At 47.6% G+C, this 16,900-nt stretch overlaps 2 protein-coding genes across 9 annotated transcripts in view; one reads left to right on the top strand and one right to left on the bottom strand.

Moving 5' to 3' along the window:
• Positions 1-147: 147 nt before the first annotated feature.
• Positions 148-16,281, bottom strand: THAP8 (THAP domain containing 8). 6 transcript variants are annotated; one of them, XM_070451838.1, is made up of 5 exons: positions 15,704-16,269; positions 2,911-3,103; positions 2,416-2,799; positions 2,163-2,216; positions 148-742 (listed from the first exon to the last, which is right to left on the bottom strand). In XM_070451838.1, the coding sequence occupies exons 1-5, from the start codon at positions 16,021-16,023 to the stop codon at positions 602-604; spliced, it is 1,092 nt and encodes a 363-aa protein (XP_070307939.1). In that variant the 5' UTR covers positions 16,024-16,269; the 3' UTR covers positions 148-601. The 6 variants fall into 6 exon arrangements, with proteins under 6 accessions (XP_070307939.1, XP_070307940.1, XP_020727363.2 ...); XM_070451839.1 differs by having other exon boundaries at positions 2,193-2,216; positions 15,704-16,267; XM_020871704.2 differs by lacking the exon at positions 2,163-2,216 and having other exon boundaries at positions 15,704-16,263.
• A 117-nt stretch (positions 16,282-16,398) lies between these two features.
• Positions 16,399-16,900, top strand: part of WDR62 (WD repeat domain 62) — a 46,781-nt gene continuing 46,279 nt past the window's right edge. For all 3 annotated transcript variants that reach the window (XM_020871702.2, XM_020871703.2, XM_020871701.2), the window contains exon 1: positions 16,399-16,655. In XM_020871702.2, coding sequence (XP_020727361.2) covers positions 16,479-16,655 — 177 coding nt within the window. In that variant the 5' untranslated portion in view covers positions 16,399-16,478. The remainder of the gene's footprint in view (positions 16,656-16,900) is intronic.

Below are 16,900 nucleotides of genomic sequence, written 5' to 3'. Positions count from 1 at the left end.
GCCAGCTTCTTTTCATCATCCAGGTCTCTGCTCAAACACTGTCTCCTTAGAGAATCTTCCCTCCCTCCCTCTGCCCACAACCACCCCCCCTCCCCCGCCACCCACCTCACTCCAGCCATTACATTTTCATTCAGTCTTTATAGGCACTTATCACAGTCTGAAATTATATTGTTTATTAGTTCACTATTTCATCTTCTATTCAAGCAGAATTGGAGCACCATGAGGACAGGGCTTCTGTCAGCTGTGTTCACTGCTGTATCCCCAGCTTGGTGCCAGGCTTGGAAAAGGGTATGAGGGGCTCTTCAGTCCCAGTTACAACTCTCCGAAAGCAAACAATATTCTCCCTGCTCTGAGAATATTTTACTGACCACAAAGATTGAAGGTGGGTTTGGGACCTGGTACCCAGGGTCATCACTACTGACAGAGGTCTTGGGCCCAGGTCAGCCCTAAAGTTCAAGGGGTTCCTAGGAGGAGGTAGTGGGAGCCAGGTCTTTGAGGGAGGCAGTGCTATGCCCCAGGCATGCGGGCCAAGCCCACGTGTGATGTGTCTCTCTTCCTCTGTCTTCTGTCATCCTTCCCAAGACATTATCTGTCCTGGTCCTTATGCACTGGGAGTCTGAGTGTCCAGGAGCTCAGGCTTGGCGTCCAGCGTGGGAGGTGCAGGACCGTGGGCAAGGACCACAGCAATGTCAGGCCCTCCACAGATGATGGTGAAGGCTTGGGATTCCTCAGGTCGAGGGAGCTGGGCCATCCCAGGGAAAGAAGTAGCAGAGATGGAGGACACAGGGAAGTAAGAGGAGGGGAGGAGGGAAGGAAGAAGTGGGGGCAGGGGGAGAAACCATGAGGAACAGGGAGGGGAGGGGGGAGGGGGGCGTCAGGAGACAGACAGAGACGTGGGCAGAGAGAGAGGTGAGAACCAGAGAGACATTCAGGAGGGAACGAAGCGGTATGGGAAAACAGGGACAGAGATGAGGGGGGACAGAGACATGGAGAGACAGGTATGGGGGTGTGGGAGAAATGCAGGGATAGAGAGACAGGGACATGGGTATGGGGGATAGACAAAGAGGCAGATGAAGAGAGACACGGGGAAATGGGGAGATAAATGGGATGACAGAGAGATTGGGGGGTGCAGAAAGACAAAGATGAATGTGGGAGAGAGAAGAGATTGAGAAACAGGAATGGAAGAGGGGCAGGGGAGGCAGAGAGAGACACAGTGTCAGCCCAGGGCCCTGGCCGGCTCCATGAAGAGCCTCAGGCCTGAGTCTGCATTCTGTGCTTGTCTCTGTCCACTCCCCCACCAGCATGTCCGTCTGCTGCATGGCTGGTTCAGGCCACAGCCTCAAACACAGAGCCTCCAGGGACGGCCACTGCAGCTCCAGCTGACTGCTACTGTCTGGGGATATGAACCCAGTGCTGCTACATCTGCTGAGCCTTCGGGAAAGGCCAGAAAATATGTTAAAGCATTACTGAAGCCAAACGAATGGTATCTGTGGGCCAGGTCCACCCACTGGCTGTCAGGTGAGGGCATCTCAGCTACAGAGGCAGCTCAGGGGCTTTCGGAAACTCCTCCCCACCTCCCTTTTCCAAGCAGGAACGAGAGCCCCAGGACCTCAAGTTTGCCCCTGGGGTTTTAAGCAGGAAAAAGGCTTGGCCAATTTTTGATTTTTAAAGACATGATCCTCTCCACTTCCCACCCCAGAAAATACTCAGCAGTAAAATACAGGGGCAAAGGGCCTTAGATAGGGTCAGGAAACTCTAGTATAGAGCTGCAAACCCAAGCTCTATAGGGGCCATGCCCAGAGGTCTCCAGCAGAAGCGCACAGGCCTCCTCTGGGGCAGGACAGCTGAGTTTGGACCCTGCCTCTGCAGCTTACTGGCTGCCTGGCTTTGGGCAAGTCACACTGTACTTCAGTTTTTCATATGGGAAACAGGGACTGTCAACATCAAGGTCAAGTGAGTTTTAAGTTATTAACTGTGTCCAAAAGAGAGTATGTGTGTATGCTAAGTCGCTTCAGTCCTGTCCAACTCTGTTCAACCCTACGGACTGCAGCCCGCCAGGCTGCTCTGGCCGTGGGATTCTCCAGGCAAGAAGAGTGGAATGTGTTGCTGTCCCCTCCTCCGGGGGATCTTCCCGACCCAGGGATCCAACCCACATCTCTTACTTCTCCTTCATTGGCAGGCAGGCTCTTTACCTCTAGTGCCACTTGGGAAACCCCCTAGAAGAGAATAGGGGGGCTTAAGTATTATTAAAAAAGGGAACAGCCACTACTCAGTTTCTGCCCATAGTTGCTTGGCATTGCCAGATTGATTTTTTTCATGGCAGCAATTTGGAACCCTGGGTGATATGTTGTGACTTTTCAACTCTGGACTCTAGACGAAAACACTGGGGCTGTGTGGGCCAGGCAGGGCACTCACCGCACACAGCCGGCCCCAGTGCACCCGCGCCTGTAGCTGCCGCGCCAGCTGTTCCAGGGCCCGCAGCCGCGCCTGGTGCTGCTCGTGGCGCCGCTGGAGCCTCCGCACCCGCCGCTGCAGTGCGCCCAGCGCCGCGCCCAGCCCGGCCCGGGGGTGCTGGGCTGATGCTCTAGGGCGCAGCCCCGCGGGAGCCGGCGGAAGCGACAGGGGCGTCAGGAACACGGTGGCTGGAGCCTCGGGGGCCCCGGAGGCTGGCCCCAGCATCAAGAGCTGTACGGGCCCAGGGGCCGGGACGGCAGGGCCTGGGGCCAAGGATGGGGTCTCCTGCAGAGGCGGAGGCGGAGGCACGACGGGTTTCTCCATGCTTCGGGAACTCTGCTGCCTCTGGAAGACAAGGCGCGGGGTGGTGGACATCAGGGCCAGACTCCAAGGGGAAATTCCTCAGGCGGGGAGGGCTGGTGACCCACTCCGGCTATGGGGCTTCCCCGAGCTCACCTGGGCGGGCGGCGCTCGGGAGAAGATGGAGGGCACGGCGTCGGGTCGCAGGTAGCGCACGCCCCAGCGCCACTGGAAGCAAGAGGGGGCGAAATGCTCGCTGCACAAGTGCTGGTGGCAGCTGGGCACCCAGTGCTCACGGCCCATGTGCCTCAGCCAGGCCTGCAGCCGGGGGCCATCCTTCAGCGGGAACCTGCCAGGGGGGCGAGGTCAGCGATGTCAGGTCCAACCCCCGCCCCCGCCCCCACCGCCCCACCCCACCCCACCCCCGCAGCCGCCAGCACGGGCACACCGAGAGCCTTGAGTGCCAAACCTCTGCCTCCCCCGGGGCAGAGTCTGGCCATGCCTCCCAACCAGGTTGTGTGTGTGTGTGTGGGGTGGGGGGGGGTGGGGGGTGGGGGGGGTGTTATTCACTCTGTCCTGTCCGACTCTTTGCAACCCCACGGACTGTAGCCTACCAGGCTCCTCTGTCCATGGGATTCTCCAGGCAAGAATACTGGAGTGGGTAGCCATGCCCTCTTCTAAGGATCTTCCCCACCCAGAGATAGAACCTGGGTTTCCAGATTCTTTACCATCTGAATCACTAGGGAAGCCCATCTCTGCCTCTACCCATATCTAATTTTTTTGCTCCCATCTTGTGGTTCAGCTGGTAAAGAATCTACCTGCAATGTGGCAGACCTGGGTTCGATCCCTGGGTTGGGAAGATCCCCTGGAGAAGGGAAAGGCTACCCACTACAGTATTCTGGCCTGAAGAATTCCATGGACTATATATAGTTCATGGGGTCACAAAGAGTCTAAGAGAAACAACTAAGCGACCTTCACCTTCATCTTTTAAACACCCAGCATCAGCCCACCTCTCCCATATCTGTTGTTGTCTGTCCCCCAAAGCCTCCAAACTCCTTCCTGGTCTCTCTTCCATGGCCACTCTCCCCTCCCCACTAATCTGTTCCTCCACAGGAACCTAAGGGAGCAGTTAACAAAATGGGACAAATCTAGAATGTGGGAGATCCTATATTCATGGGGCTAGGGGTGGGGTTATAGATTAAAGGGGATTTAAGAAACATCAACACAAAAGCAGATCTGGGCTTCTTCTGCAACCAACCATTCTGTAAAAAGACATTTTAATCCAGTTGGGGGAAACAACATGAATTGGTTATTAGATAATTGTAAGAAGTTAATTTTGCTAGTTGTGATCAATATACTGATTTAAGCTTCTAAAATAGTCATTTGTTGGAAAAATATTCTGAAATATTTATGAATAAAAGACTGGAATTTACTTTAAAATACTGCATTAAAGATGTACGTGGGAGGAAGGTGGAAGAAAAAGATTAGTGAAATGTTGACTACTGGTGTAACTGAGTGATAGATACATGAGGAGTCATTTAAACAACACTATTTTTTGTGTATGCTTGAAAACATGTCAAAAGGTTTTTAAACAACAAAAAATTACCTGATTAAAAAATGGGCAAAGGGCTTGAATAGACTCTAAAGAAGATACAAATGGCAACCAGCATATGAAAGATGTTCAATATCATTTATCATTAGGAAAATGCCAATCGAAATCACAAGATATTGCCTCATAACCATTAGAATGACTACTATATTAAAAAAAAAAAGAAAATAACAAGAATTGAGAAGAATATGCAGAATCTGGAACCCTGTGTGCTGTTGGTAGGAATGTAAAATGGAGAAGGCTCTATGATATGGTAGTTCCTCAAAAAACTGAAAAGAGTATTATCATATGATCCAAATCCCACTTCTGGATAAAGACCCCCCCCCAATAAAACTTCAAAGCAGGGTCTCAAAGAGATATTTGCACACTCATGTTCATAACAGCATTATTTACAATAGCCAGGAGGTGGAAGAAACCCAAGGGTCCATCAACAAATGAATGTTTTAACAAAAGGTGGAATATATATACACACACACACACATATACATACACTAGATATACATATATACACAATACACACACACACACAATGAAATATTACTCAGCCTTAAAAAGGAAAGAAATTCTGGGACTTTCCTAGCAGTCCAGTGGTTAAGACTCTACACTTCCACTGCAGGGGGCATGGGTTCTATCTCTAGTCAGGAAACTAAGATCCCACATGCTGGGCAATGCAGCCAAAAAAAAAAAAAAAGAAGGAAAGAAATTCTGACACATGTTATATAACATGGATGAACCTTGTGTATATTATGGTAAGTGAAATAAACCAGTCACACACAAAAAAAAGTCCTAATACTGTATGATTCCACAATACTTTCTAGAACCAACATCAAAAAAGATGTCCTTTTCATCATAGGGGAATGGAATACAAAAGTAGGAAGTCAAGAGATACCTGGAGTAACAGGCAAGTTTGACTTTGGAGTACAAAATGAATCAGGGCAAAGGCTAACAGAGTTTTGCCAAGAGAACACATTGGTCATAGCAAACACCCTCTTTCAACAACACAAGAGATTACTCTAGACATGGACATCACCAGATGGTCAATACTGAAATAAGACTGATTATATTCTTTGCAGCTGAAGATGGAAAAGCTCTATACAGTCAGCAAACACAAGACCAGAAGCTGACTGTGGCTCAGATCATGAGCCCCTGATTGCAAAATTAAGACTTAAATGAAGAAAGTAGGGAAAACCACTAGGCCATTCCAGTACAACCTACATCAAATCCCTAATGATTATTCGGGCTTCCCTTTAGCTCAGTTGGTAAAGAATCCCCCTGCAATGCAGAAGACCCCGGTTGGATTCCTGGGTCAGGAAGATCTGCTGAAGAAGGGATAGACTACCCACTCCAATATTGTTGGGCTTCCCTTGTGGCTCACCTGGTAAAAAATCTGCCTGTAATGTGGGAGACCTGGGTTCAATCCCTGGGTTGGGAAGATCCCCTGGAGAAGGGAACGGCTACCCATTCCAGTATTCTGGCTTGGAGAATTCCATGGACTGTATAGCCCATGGGGTCGCAAAGAGTCGGACACGACTGAGCAACTTTCACTTTCACTATGATTATTCAGTGGAAGTGATAAATAGATTCAAGGGATTAGATCTGATAGAGTGCTTGAAGAACTATGGATGGAGGTTTGTAACAGTTTCTTTTTCCCAAGAAAAAGAAATGTAAGTAGACAAAATGATTGTCTGAGGAGGCCTTACAAATAGCTGAGAAGAGAAGAGAAGTGAAAGGCAAAGGAGAAAGGAAAAGATATACCTATTTGAATGCAGAGTTCCAAAGAATAGCAAGGAGAGATAAGAAAGTCTTATTAAGTGAACAATGCAAAGAAATAGAGGAAAACAATACAATGGGAAAGACTAGAGATCTCTTCAAGAAAATAAGATATATCAAGGGAATATTTCATGCAAAGACGGGCACAATAAAAGACAGAAACAGCAAGGACTTAACAGAATGAAATGATATTAAGAAGAGGTGGCAAGAATACACAGAAGAACTGTACAAAAAAGGTCTTAGTGACCCAGATAACCACGATGGTGTGGTGACTCACCTAAAGCCAGACATTCTGGAATGTGAAGTCAAGCGGGCCTTAGGAAGCATTACTACGAACAAAGCTAGAGGAGGTGATGGAATTCCAGATGAGCTATTTCAAATCATAAAAGATGATGCTGTTAAAGTGCTGCACTCCATAGTCCAGCAAACTTGGAAAACTCAGCCGTGACCACAGCACTGGAAAAGGTCAGTTTTCATTCCAATCCCAAAGACAGGCAATACCAAAGAATGTTCAAACAACGGCACAATTGTGCTCATTTCGCATGCTAGCAAAGTCGTGCTCAAAATCCTTCAAGTTAGGCTTCAATGGTACGTGAACCAAGAACTTCCAGATGTACAAGTTGGATCTAGAAAAGGGACAGGAACCAGAGATCAAATTGCCAACATCTGCTGGATCACAGAAAAAGCAAGAGAATTCCAGGAAAACATCTGCTTCACTGACTACACTAAAGCCTTTGACTGTGTGGATCACAATAAACTGTGGAAAATTCTTCAAGAGATGGAATACCACAGTGAAGGACAGTCCTGGTGTGTTGTAGTCCATTATGTCACAAAGAGTTGGATACAACTCTTTGTATCCAACCTAAGCTACTGAACAACAACAACTTACCTGTCTCCTGAGAAACCTGTATGCAGGTCAAGAAGCAACAGTTAGAACCAGACCTGGAACAATGGACTACTTCAAAATTGAGACAGGAGTACAACGAGGTTGTATACTGTCACCTTGCTTATTTAACTTATATGCAGAGTGCATCATGCGAAATGTTGGATGAAATGAATCATAAGCTGGAATCAAGATTGCTGAGCGAAATGTCAATAACCTCAGATATGCAGATGATACCACTCTAATAGCAGAAAGTGATAAGGGTTAAAGAGAACAGAGAAAAAGCTGGCTTAAAACTCAACATTCAAAAAATTAAGATCATGGCATCTGGTCCCATCACTTCATGGCAAATAGAAGGGGAAAAAGTGAAAGTAGTGGCAGATTTTATTTTCTTGGGCTCCAACATCACTGCAGACAGTGACTGCAGCCATGAAATTAAAACGTGCTTGCTCCTTGGAAGGAAGGCTATGACAAACCATACACAGCATATTAAAAAGCAAAGACATAAAAAAAAATAAATAAAAAGCAAAGACATCACTTTTGCTGACAAATGACCACATAGTCAAAGCTATGGTTTTTCCAGTAGTCATGTCTGGATGTGAGAGTTGGACCATAAAGAATGCTGAGCACTGAAAAATTGATACTTTCGAATTGTGGTGCTGGAGAAGACTCTTGAGAATCCCTTGGACAGCAAGGAGATCAAACCAGTCAATCCTAAAGGAAATCAACCCTGAATATTCATGGGAAGGACTGATGCTGAAGCTGCAGCTCCAGTATTATGGCCACTGACGTGAAGAGCCGACTCACTGGGAAAGACTCTGATGCTGGGAAAGGCTGAAGGCAACAGGAGGAGGGTGCAGCAGAGGATGCGCTGGTTAGATGGCTTCACCAATGCAATAAACGCAAATCTAAGCAAACTCTGGGAGATCGTGAAGGAGAAAGCAGCCTGTTGTGCCACCGTCCATAGGGTCACCAAGAGTCTGACACAGCTTAGAGAATGAACAACAAATATGATTCTACTTATATGAGGTATCCAAAGTAATCAAACTCATAGCAACAGAAAGTAGAATGGTGTTGCCAGGGGCTGGGGGAGGGGTAGGAAAATTGGGAGTTCTTTTTCATTGGGTTTCAGGTTTGCAAGATCAAAGAGTCTGGAGACTGGTTGCTCAACGATGTGAATATGTTTCATATTAATACTGCTGAACTTAAAAATGGTTAAGATGGTAGATTTTATGTGTATTTTACCACAATTAAAACTTTAAACAATTTTAATTTTAAAAAATGAACTAAGTAAAACTCCCAGTGGGAGTGGGTGGGGATTATCTGATAAGGCACCCTCTACAGGCCCTACTACTTCTGTGTCTATAGCAGTAGTGCCACCTGTCAGCTGGTGCCATTGTCCCCTTTTATAGTGATACACTCTGTTTAGCCCTGGGCTCAAGACTGTCCACAGTAAAGACCTCATTTCCCAGCTTCACTTGCACCTAGGGTGGCCCCATCATTAAGCTCTGGCCGGCTGGTCCCATGGCAGCTGCCAGAAATTGTGAGGTTTAAAATAAAAGGTTTATTTTAAGCTGCTAAATGTTATGAAGCATTAGATAACTAATAGTCACCCACATCCCCCCTTCACAAAGTCTTCCACAAGGAGACATTATTTACTTAATATTTTTTCTTAAAACTAAGCAATTTTATAAGTTAGAGGAGAAATGTCATATGACATCCCTTATATGTGGAATCTATAAGAAATACAAAATGAACTTACAAAACAGAAAGAGAATGAACTTATGGTTGCCTGTACACACTGCTATATTTAAAATGGATAACCAACAAGAATCTACTGCATAGCACAGGGAATTCTGCTCAATGTTCTGTGGCAGCCTAGATGGGAGGGGAGTTTGGGGGAGGATGGATACATGGATAGGTATGGCCGATTCCCTTAGCTGTTCACCTGAACCAATCACAACCTTTTAATTGGTGACACCCCAATACAAAATAACTAGTTCTTTAAAAATTGACCAACTTTAAGTAGTAAACAAAGATACCTAAAAGAGAAACTTTTATGTATCTTTAAATCACAATTGAAAATGGAAAATCAGTATCAATTCCATAAATAGGAGTTAACCATAAAAACATCTGGATATCTTTACAGGCTGAGCGCTGTAAGTTCTGTACCCTCTTTCTTAAAAAGGAAGAGTAAGGAGTGTTAGAAAGTAGGGGACAGTACCATCCGTAGGAGACAAGATAAATAAACTCAAACATATGCACACAAAAGAACACTATGAGCTCTAAAGTAAGTTGGAGGCACTGTATGAACGGACATGCTATTTTTAAGCATATATTATGTGGGGAAAAGGTTCCAAATGGAGTACACCAGCTTTCAGTAATTGTGGTAGGCTGAATAATAGTCCCACAAAAGACATCCTTGTCCCAATCCTGGACGCTGTGAATACTGCATTTCATGACAAAAGATGTGACTAAGGATCCTGAGATGGGGAAATTATTGGAGATCATCCGTGTTGGTCCTCCATGCAATCGCAAGTTTGTTTTTTGTTTTTAATTTTTTGGCATACCACATGGCATGAGGGATCTTAGTTCCCTGACTAGGGATCGAACCCCTGTCCCCTGTAGTGGAAGCACAGAATCTTAACCACTGGACTGCCAGGGAAGTCCAAGTATTCTTCTAAGAGGGAAATGGAAGAATATATCATTATCACAGACAAAAGAGGAGAAGGCAATATCACCACAGAGGCAGAGATTGGGATGATGTGGCCACAAGCCAAGAAATGCCTGCGGACGCCAGAAACCGGAAGATTGAGGAACAGATTTTCTCCTAGAGCCTCCTGGGGAATGCAACCCTACTGACACCTTGATTTTGGCCCAGTAAAACCAACCTGGATTGTGAGAGCATAATTCTTATTGTTTAAAGCCACCAGCAGTTTGAAACAGCAGCCACAGGAAGCTAACCAACATATACTGTGTTTGTATAAAGAAACACTGGGAAAGCCACATAAGACGCTAAAGAGGCCACCTTTGGGGAGGTGGTGGACGGGATGCACTGAGGTTGGTCGTGGGGTGCAGAGCAAGACTCCTCAGGCAAAAGGCAGACAGTGGTGGGTAGCTGGTTAAAGAGGACTGAGGGCTGACTCAGAGGGGAGCCATGGCAGCCAAAGAGAAGAACCCCAGGGCACAAAGCCAGGAACTCTGGCTGCTGCACTTCCCTCAGCCTCCATCTGAGATCCAGCTGCTCTCACCAGCCTCAGTCTACCTGGACATGAAATCCCTCTGTAATAGCAGGGGCAGAGACTGCCAAAGGATTATTCCATATCCACTCTCTGCTTCTTCCTTACTAACAAACTCCAACTTTTTTGAGGCCATAATGTGCTCTGTTAAATGACTGTTTCCTGGGTTCCTTTGCCATAGTGGGGACATGCAATTAAGTCCTGGCCAGTGAATATTTCCATGTTGGGTGAGACATCTGAGATAGTACCTTAAATGTGGAAGCAACCTCAGATGGAATCAGAAGCAGCTCAAGGGGCAAAGGAGGAAAGGAATATCATTAAAAAACCTCTTCCTAATTTGGTTTTATTTTTATTCTCTTTTGTCCCTCTGGATAGCAACATCTATAATAGGAAATGTCCCTCTCTAAAAATCTACCTTAAGTGGACAGCCAATCTTTTTTTGTATATAGCAATATTTTAGTCTTAGTTAGCCATTCTAACTTAGTCTTTCTTATTTAGTCTTTAGTTAGCCATTCTATCTAGAGCACCACTAGTTCTGTTTTTCCTTACTAACATAATTCAAAAAGTCATCAGGGTGGTTAAAGCCTATCAAAAAGACTACATTTCCCAGCATCCTTTGCAGTTGCAATGCCCAGTGATGAAGAATCATTGGGTGGGATTTCTGGGAAGGCTTTGTGAAGTGGACCAGCTTGGTTTAGAGTTGAGTCCCTTTTACTCTTCCTCCTTTCCCTTTTCTCCCTACCAGAAATGGTAGGGCATGATGGTTGGGGCAGTTGGCAGCTGGAGGATGGATATGAAAGACAGGACCTTCATCCCTGATGACTGTGGAGCTGCCACATCAGTGCTGGTCTGCCGACATACATATTTGCTTTATATGAGAGAAAAACAAACCTTGCATAGACTGAATTATTGTTCAAAACATTTGCTACCATTGCCAACACAGAAACACATTTCCACTCCACTGACCTGACACTGCTATAAACTTGCCAAAGCAGTTAAAGTTACATGGGCCACTTCAAAGTACACAAGTTACCAGGAGCCACTGGGTGACTTCTCCCCACTGTCTCTTTTTCCCCCTCCCACAAGATCAGCAACATTCCACCTAGGGGCAGCTCCTCCAGCCCAGGCCCCTAATTAAGACACAGTAGAGAAGTGCCATCAATGGCCTGCCAAGGACATTAGTCTGAGTGAGAAATAAACCTTTGTTGCGGTAAGCTATTGAGTTTTGGTGAGTTTGTTACTGTAGCATAACTCAGCCAGATTGATTCCTACAGACCCCATAATTTAGTTAAGCCACTATTATTTCAGGACTTTGTTAACTGCCAGACAGATGCAATGCATACCTGATAGACACCCCATAGACACCCACCCCCATGAGATGACTGTCATTTGTTCCTGTGTGCTGATAGGGTCTAAAACACAACTAATGAATGTTTCCTTTGGCATCCTGGCAGGAATTTCAAGTTATTTCCCAGTACTTTGCTCATTGTTTCACCTTGTTCCTTCTAGCATCCATGCCCTCTAGAATCTGCTTTGGAGCCTACTTCTCATCAAACTCTTAGCTAAATGGCTTCTGCAAGAGTGATTCAGGGTTGGGCCTTGAGGTGGGAATGGGTCAGCCTGTGTGAGGAACAGCCTGGCAGCCACTGGTGGAGATTTCAACACACAGATGTGAACTGATTTTTATTTTTCCCTACACCGAGTAGCTTGTGGGATCTTAATTCCCCAAGCAGGGGTTGAACCCGGGCCCTTGGCAGTGAAAGCGTGGAGTCCTAACCAGTAGACCACCAGCGAATTCCGTGAACTGATTTTTCTATGTTCCTCTGGCTGCTGTGTACAGTCATTATTGTTCTCATTATTACGTGTGAAGAACCTGGAACAGCACCTGGCCTATAGGAAGTGCTCCCTAAAGAAGTTTTTACTGTTGTTGCTGTAAGGGAAGCAAGAGCGGAAGCAGGGAGACCAGCAAGCAACTGTAACAGCATCTCAGTAAGAGACAATGACAGGGACTTCCCCGGTGGTCCAATGGTTGAGACGTCGCCTTCCAATCCAAGGGGCCTGGGTGTGATCCCTGGTCTGGGAGCTGAGCTAAGATCCCACATGCCTCGTGGTCAAAAGACAAAACAGAAGCAATATTGTTACAAATTCAATAAAGACTTTACAATGGTCCACATTAAAAAAAGATCTTAAAAGAGACTGACAGCCTGGACTACACTGTGATAGCAGAGGTGCTAAGAAGTAGTCAGGCTGGGAGCGTGGTGGGCTTTTTCCTGTCCTTATTTCCTAATAGTTTAGTGAGGATTCTGTCACTGGCATCTGTAACTGTATTTCCAAAGAGTTAGGGGTTTTGTTGTGATTGTTGCAGGATGGGGAGTGTCAAGGGGTAGAGTTAAAGCATGGATTAATGGTATAGACTGGGGGCAGTGGTGCTGAAGAAAAGAGGATCAGTTTGGGTCCTCAGTTCGTCAATGACTGACCCTGCACCTTTCCATGAGCTCTGTCAGGGCAGGAACAAGATGTGTCAGTGTCCCGTGTGTCCAGCAGGGGCCTGCTTACTACAGGAGACACTCAAAGTTGCTGAATTAATAAATGGTGTCAAGTGGCACCAGTGGTAAAGAGCCCACCTGCCAATGCAGGAGACATAAGAGATGTGGATTGGGCCCTGGGTCAGGAAGATCCCCTGGAGGAGGGCACACAACCCACTCCAGTATTCTTGCCTGGAGAATCCCATGGACAGAGGAGCCTGGCAGGCTACAGTCTATAAGGTTACAAGAGTCTGACACAACTGAAGCAACTTAGCATGCACATGCACGTCAGAGTGATACATTTTAAAAAGCAAGTCTGGACATACTGATTCAGGTCCAAAGACCACTCTACTCTCCTCCTACCCTGAAACAGGGTCCCTCAAATGGTAGCTGGGATGTGGAGTTCTGGGTTTCCTGGGAAGCTCATATGAGACACATTCACCTAATTAACCCAACAAATATTTACTAAGTAATATGTGCCAGGCACTGTTCTGGGTGATAGAGACACAACAGGGAATAAGACAGACAAAAATCCCTGCCTTCAGGAAGCTGACATTCTAATGGAAGAGACAATAAATGGATATATTTGGTTGACCAAAAAGTTCGTTTGGCTTTTTCTATACAATCTTGTGGAAAAACCCAAATGAACTTTTTGGCCAACCCAATATTAAACATGTGGTATGCCAGAGAGTGTTAAGGATAAAGGGGAAAATAAAGCAAGAAGTTAGTAAAGAAAATACGTACGTACTGGGAGAGGGTTATCATTTTACAGAGCAGTGGTCATAAAGGGAAGAACTTTCCATGCAAAGGCCCTGGGGCAAGAATGTGCCTGGCATGCTAGAGGAACATCAAACAGGCAGTGATACTGGCATGGAATGAGTAAGAGGCAGGAGAGAGGAGATAAGGCCAGAGAGTGGGGATCCAGTGCCTGTAGGGCTTCGTAGGCCTGCTTACTGCCTGCTCCAGCCTCACCTTCTTGTCTTTTATACAGTCAGGTGGGAGCCAGGGGAGACATCTGAGCCCTGATCTGACTCAGGGGGTTACCAGTCCCCTGTGACTGCATGTGGAAAACAGACTGTGGGAGCAGCTTGTCAAATGGAGAACCGACTAAAATAGTGCAGTCAGGAGGTGGCCAACACCAGGGTGGGGGCAGAGATGGGGGACAGAGTGGTCAATTCTGGATAGACTTTAAAGGAAGAGCCTGGACTTCCCTGGTGGTCCAGTGGTTGAGAATCCACTTGCCAATGCAGAGGACATGGGTTCAACACCTGGTCCGGGAAGATTCCACATGCTTCAGAGCAACTAAGCCTGTGGACCACAACTACTAAGCCCACTCACACAACTACTAAAACCCCCACACCCCGGCGCCCGTGCTCTGCAACAAGAGAAGCCACCACAATGAGAAGCCTGGGTACCACAACTAGAGAGTAGCCCCCACTCACCTCAACTAGAAAGCCTGTGTGCAGCGATGAAGGCCCACTGCAGCCAAAAATAATAACTTAAAAAAAATTTTTTAAGGGAATGCCAACAGGATTTGCTGATGGACCAGATGAGGAATGTGTCCTGGCCCATTTAGACTAAGGCCACCAGGGACAAACCTGGAGTCTAATAAAGTCAGGCTTATTTACCTTGGCAATAAGTGAACTGCACACCAGAGGTACTGTGGGGAATTTCATCAAACAGAGGAAAATAATTATTATTGGGGTTTGCATGCTAAGTCGCTTCAGTCGTGTCCGACTCTGCGACGCTATGGACTGTAGCCTGCCAGCCTCCTCTGTCCATGGGATTCTCCAGGCAAGGATACGGGAGTGGACTGCTCGTGCCCTCCTCCAGGGAATCTTTCTGACAGGGATCAAACCCAGGTCTCTTACATACCCTGCATTGACAGCTGGGTTCACCACTAGCGCCACCTGGGAAGCCTCATTATTGGGGCTTGGGGGAATGGGTAAAGTTTAGGTGAAATGTAAGTGAAACAGTGTTTGGATAAGATCAAAGCAGAGCAGCACTGTGCGTAAATGGATCAATATCAGACCTGGATTGCAAAGTGGGCCCAGGGTCTGTCTCCTTGGAAGCAATAAAGTTTGGGTAGATGTGAACTACTGTGTCCAGAAACCCCTTACCTGAAGTTCTGAACCTGGACTATAAATCAAGGCTGCTTCTCTGTGTCAAGCGACCTAACTTCTCCAGGCCTTAAGTAAGATGTTTCATTCCTACTGATGTAATTTCAAACAGCAAAGTTTGTGATAGCCTATGATTTTAGAGAACAAAGCTTCTTAGTAAAAAAGCAGTAGTCGCTTAAAGAAGGGAAGTTTTGCTCCTTCACATCTGCAGCACGTCCCTGAGAAAAATTTTTTCCAATTAACTTTTCAGCCAGCTTTTTCCATCTCTGTCATCCCACCTAAATAAATTAGAAGGCAGGGATTTTGGGTTTTGTTTTAAAAATTTAAGCCAAGTTTTACTTTCTCAGATGTGAGAAAAAAGTAAAGTTGGTTCTAAGCATTTCTAGCCTGAAAGACAGTAAAGGATGAAAAGCTATTAGATAGGAAACCTTATGGGAGGTTCTGGAAGAGACAGTCAGGAGGTCGGTTTCGGAAGTTTTGAGTTTGAGATGCCTCAAATTCGTGGGGATGGCGAGTAGGCAACTGTAAGCTCTTTCTGAGCCTGGACCAACTTCATTCCTCTACACAGCCCTCCCTTTCCTCCGTTCGCCCCGCTCAATACCTGCAGTTAATCGTCGATCCCTGCTGTATCATACCTTTGCACGTTTACATGTACCGTGTTTACTGCAACTAACCCTGCTTCCAAATACCTGCAACCTAGACCAGGAGCGCCGCGCCGCAGCATTTATCCTCGGGCCCCGCCCCACATTGCCCCGCCCTTGGGCCCCGCCTCCCTGTAAGCCCCGCCCCTCGCTTGCGCTCACTTGTAGAAGCTCACCGGGCGGTTGTCCGCGCCCAGCTGGCCTGCAGTGTTGGAGCAGTTCGGAGCCCGGCAGTACTTCGGCATGGCTGTCCAGCCCAACTGGGTTTTGCCCGGTCTGCAGCCGCACTTTGATCCTCGCCAGGCACCGCCGAACCCCGCCCCACCCGCGCGCTCGTCTCCTGCCTCACGTGACGGCCCTTGGGTCCTCGTCACATGCGGAGGGAAGGAAAGCTGCGCCTGCGTATTACGTGCCATACTGCGTTGCCACATCACGTGGCAAGTGAATAAAGCAAAACCGGCTCTGAGCCGCCGGGACTTCATCACGTGTTGGGGGAAGAGGTGGCGTCAAGACCTTTCTGAGTCTGCGCCAACTCTTCAGTCTGTCTCGGCTCCACCCTAGCTTACATCCGGGCGACTGCTACAGCGAGGATAGTCGGCCTGGGGTGGCGGTAGGGGGCTTTGGCATTAGCCTCGTAAAAGTTCAAAACTGACGTTCAGTGAATGATGAAAACACAGACGGGATTAAAAAAAACTCCACAACGCTCGATCAAACATCTAGCTAAGAAGCCGTGGCTCCACCCAGCCAGAACCCCCCGCTCCACCTCTTAGCCCTCATTGGTCAAAAGCGCCGCAGGGTAACCCTGAGATTGGCCAGACCAGCAGACCCCCGCGTCCAATGGGCGGCGGCGCCGGCTTTCCCGCGGCCGTTCGCTATTCAAGTGGATCGTGGCGGCGGCGGCGGTTGAGTGTAACGGTCGCCGTGCTCCGACGCGACGATGGCGGCCTTGGGGCCCGGAGGCTACGCGCGGAATGATACAGTTGAGAAGCTGCCATCAGTCATGGCGGGAGTTCCGGCGCGGAGGGCCCAGTCTTCGCCGCCCCCGGCTCCACCGCTCTGCCTCCGGCGGCGGACGCGACTCCCGGCGGCTCCAGAGGACACGGTGCAGAATCGGGTGAGGAATTGCTTGCCTTGTCCATCTCAGTTCCAGGTTCCCTGCTCTTCCTTGGTCCCACCCTTAGATCCTTGGCCCCGCCTATCAGTCCCCTGCTGGTACCCTTCTGACTGCTCTCTGGCCTGTTGTATCCCCTAAGTCCCGCCCCTAAATGAGGCTCCTCCCACTGCCGCGTCTCCTCCTCTCTCTGGTACTGCCCATCACCCCTAGTCCCACCTCTCAACCCCTGGCTCCGCCCTCAGCCT

The sequence above is a fragment of the Odocoileus virginianus genome, chromosome 20 (assembly GCF_023699985.2).
Source record: "Odocoileus virginianus isolate 20LAN1187 ecotype Illinois chromosome 20, Ovbor_1.2, whole genome shotgun sequence".
NCBI classification, from domain to species: Eukaryota; Metazoa; Chordata; class Mammalia; order Artiodactyla; family Cervidae; genus Odocoileus; species Odocoileus virginianus.
Note: the sequence above shows the minus strand (reverse complement) of the source record. Positions and strands in the feature narration are given on the sequence as shown.

Bases quoted from the DNA above. Each gene is read 5' to 3' on its own strand.
- THAP8 (XM_070451837.1), bottom strand. From the start codon at position 16,023: ATGAAGTCCCGGCGGCTCAGAGCCGGTTTTGCTTTATTCACTTGCCAC. The intron at 2,800-2,910 runs GTGAGCTCGGGG...CTTGTCTTCCAG, and splicing joins CCCGAGCGCCGCCCGCCCAG to AGGCAGCAGAGTTCCCGAAG. The intron at 2,217-2,415 runs GTGAGTGCCCTG...ATTCTCTTCTAG, and splicing joins ACTGGGGCCGGCTGTGTGCG to GGGGTTTCCCAAGTGGCACT.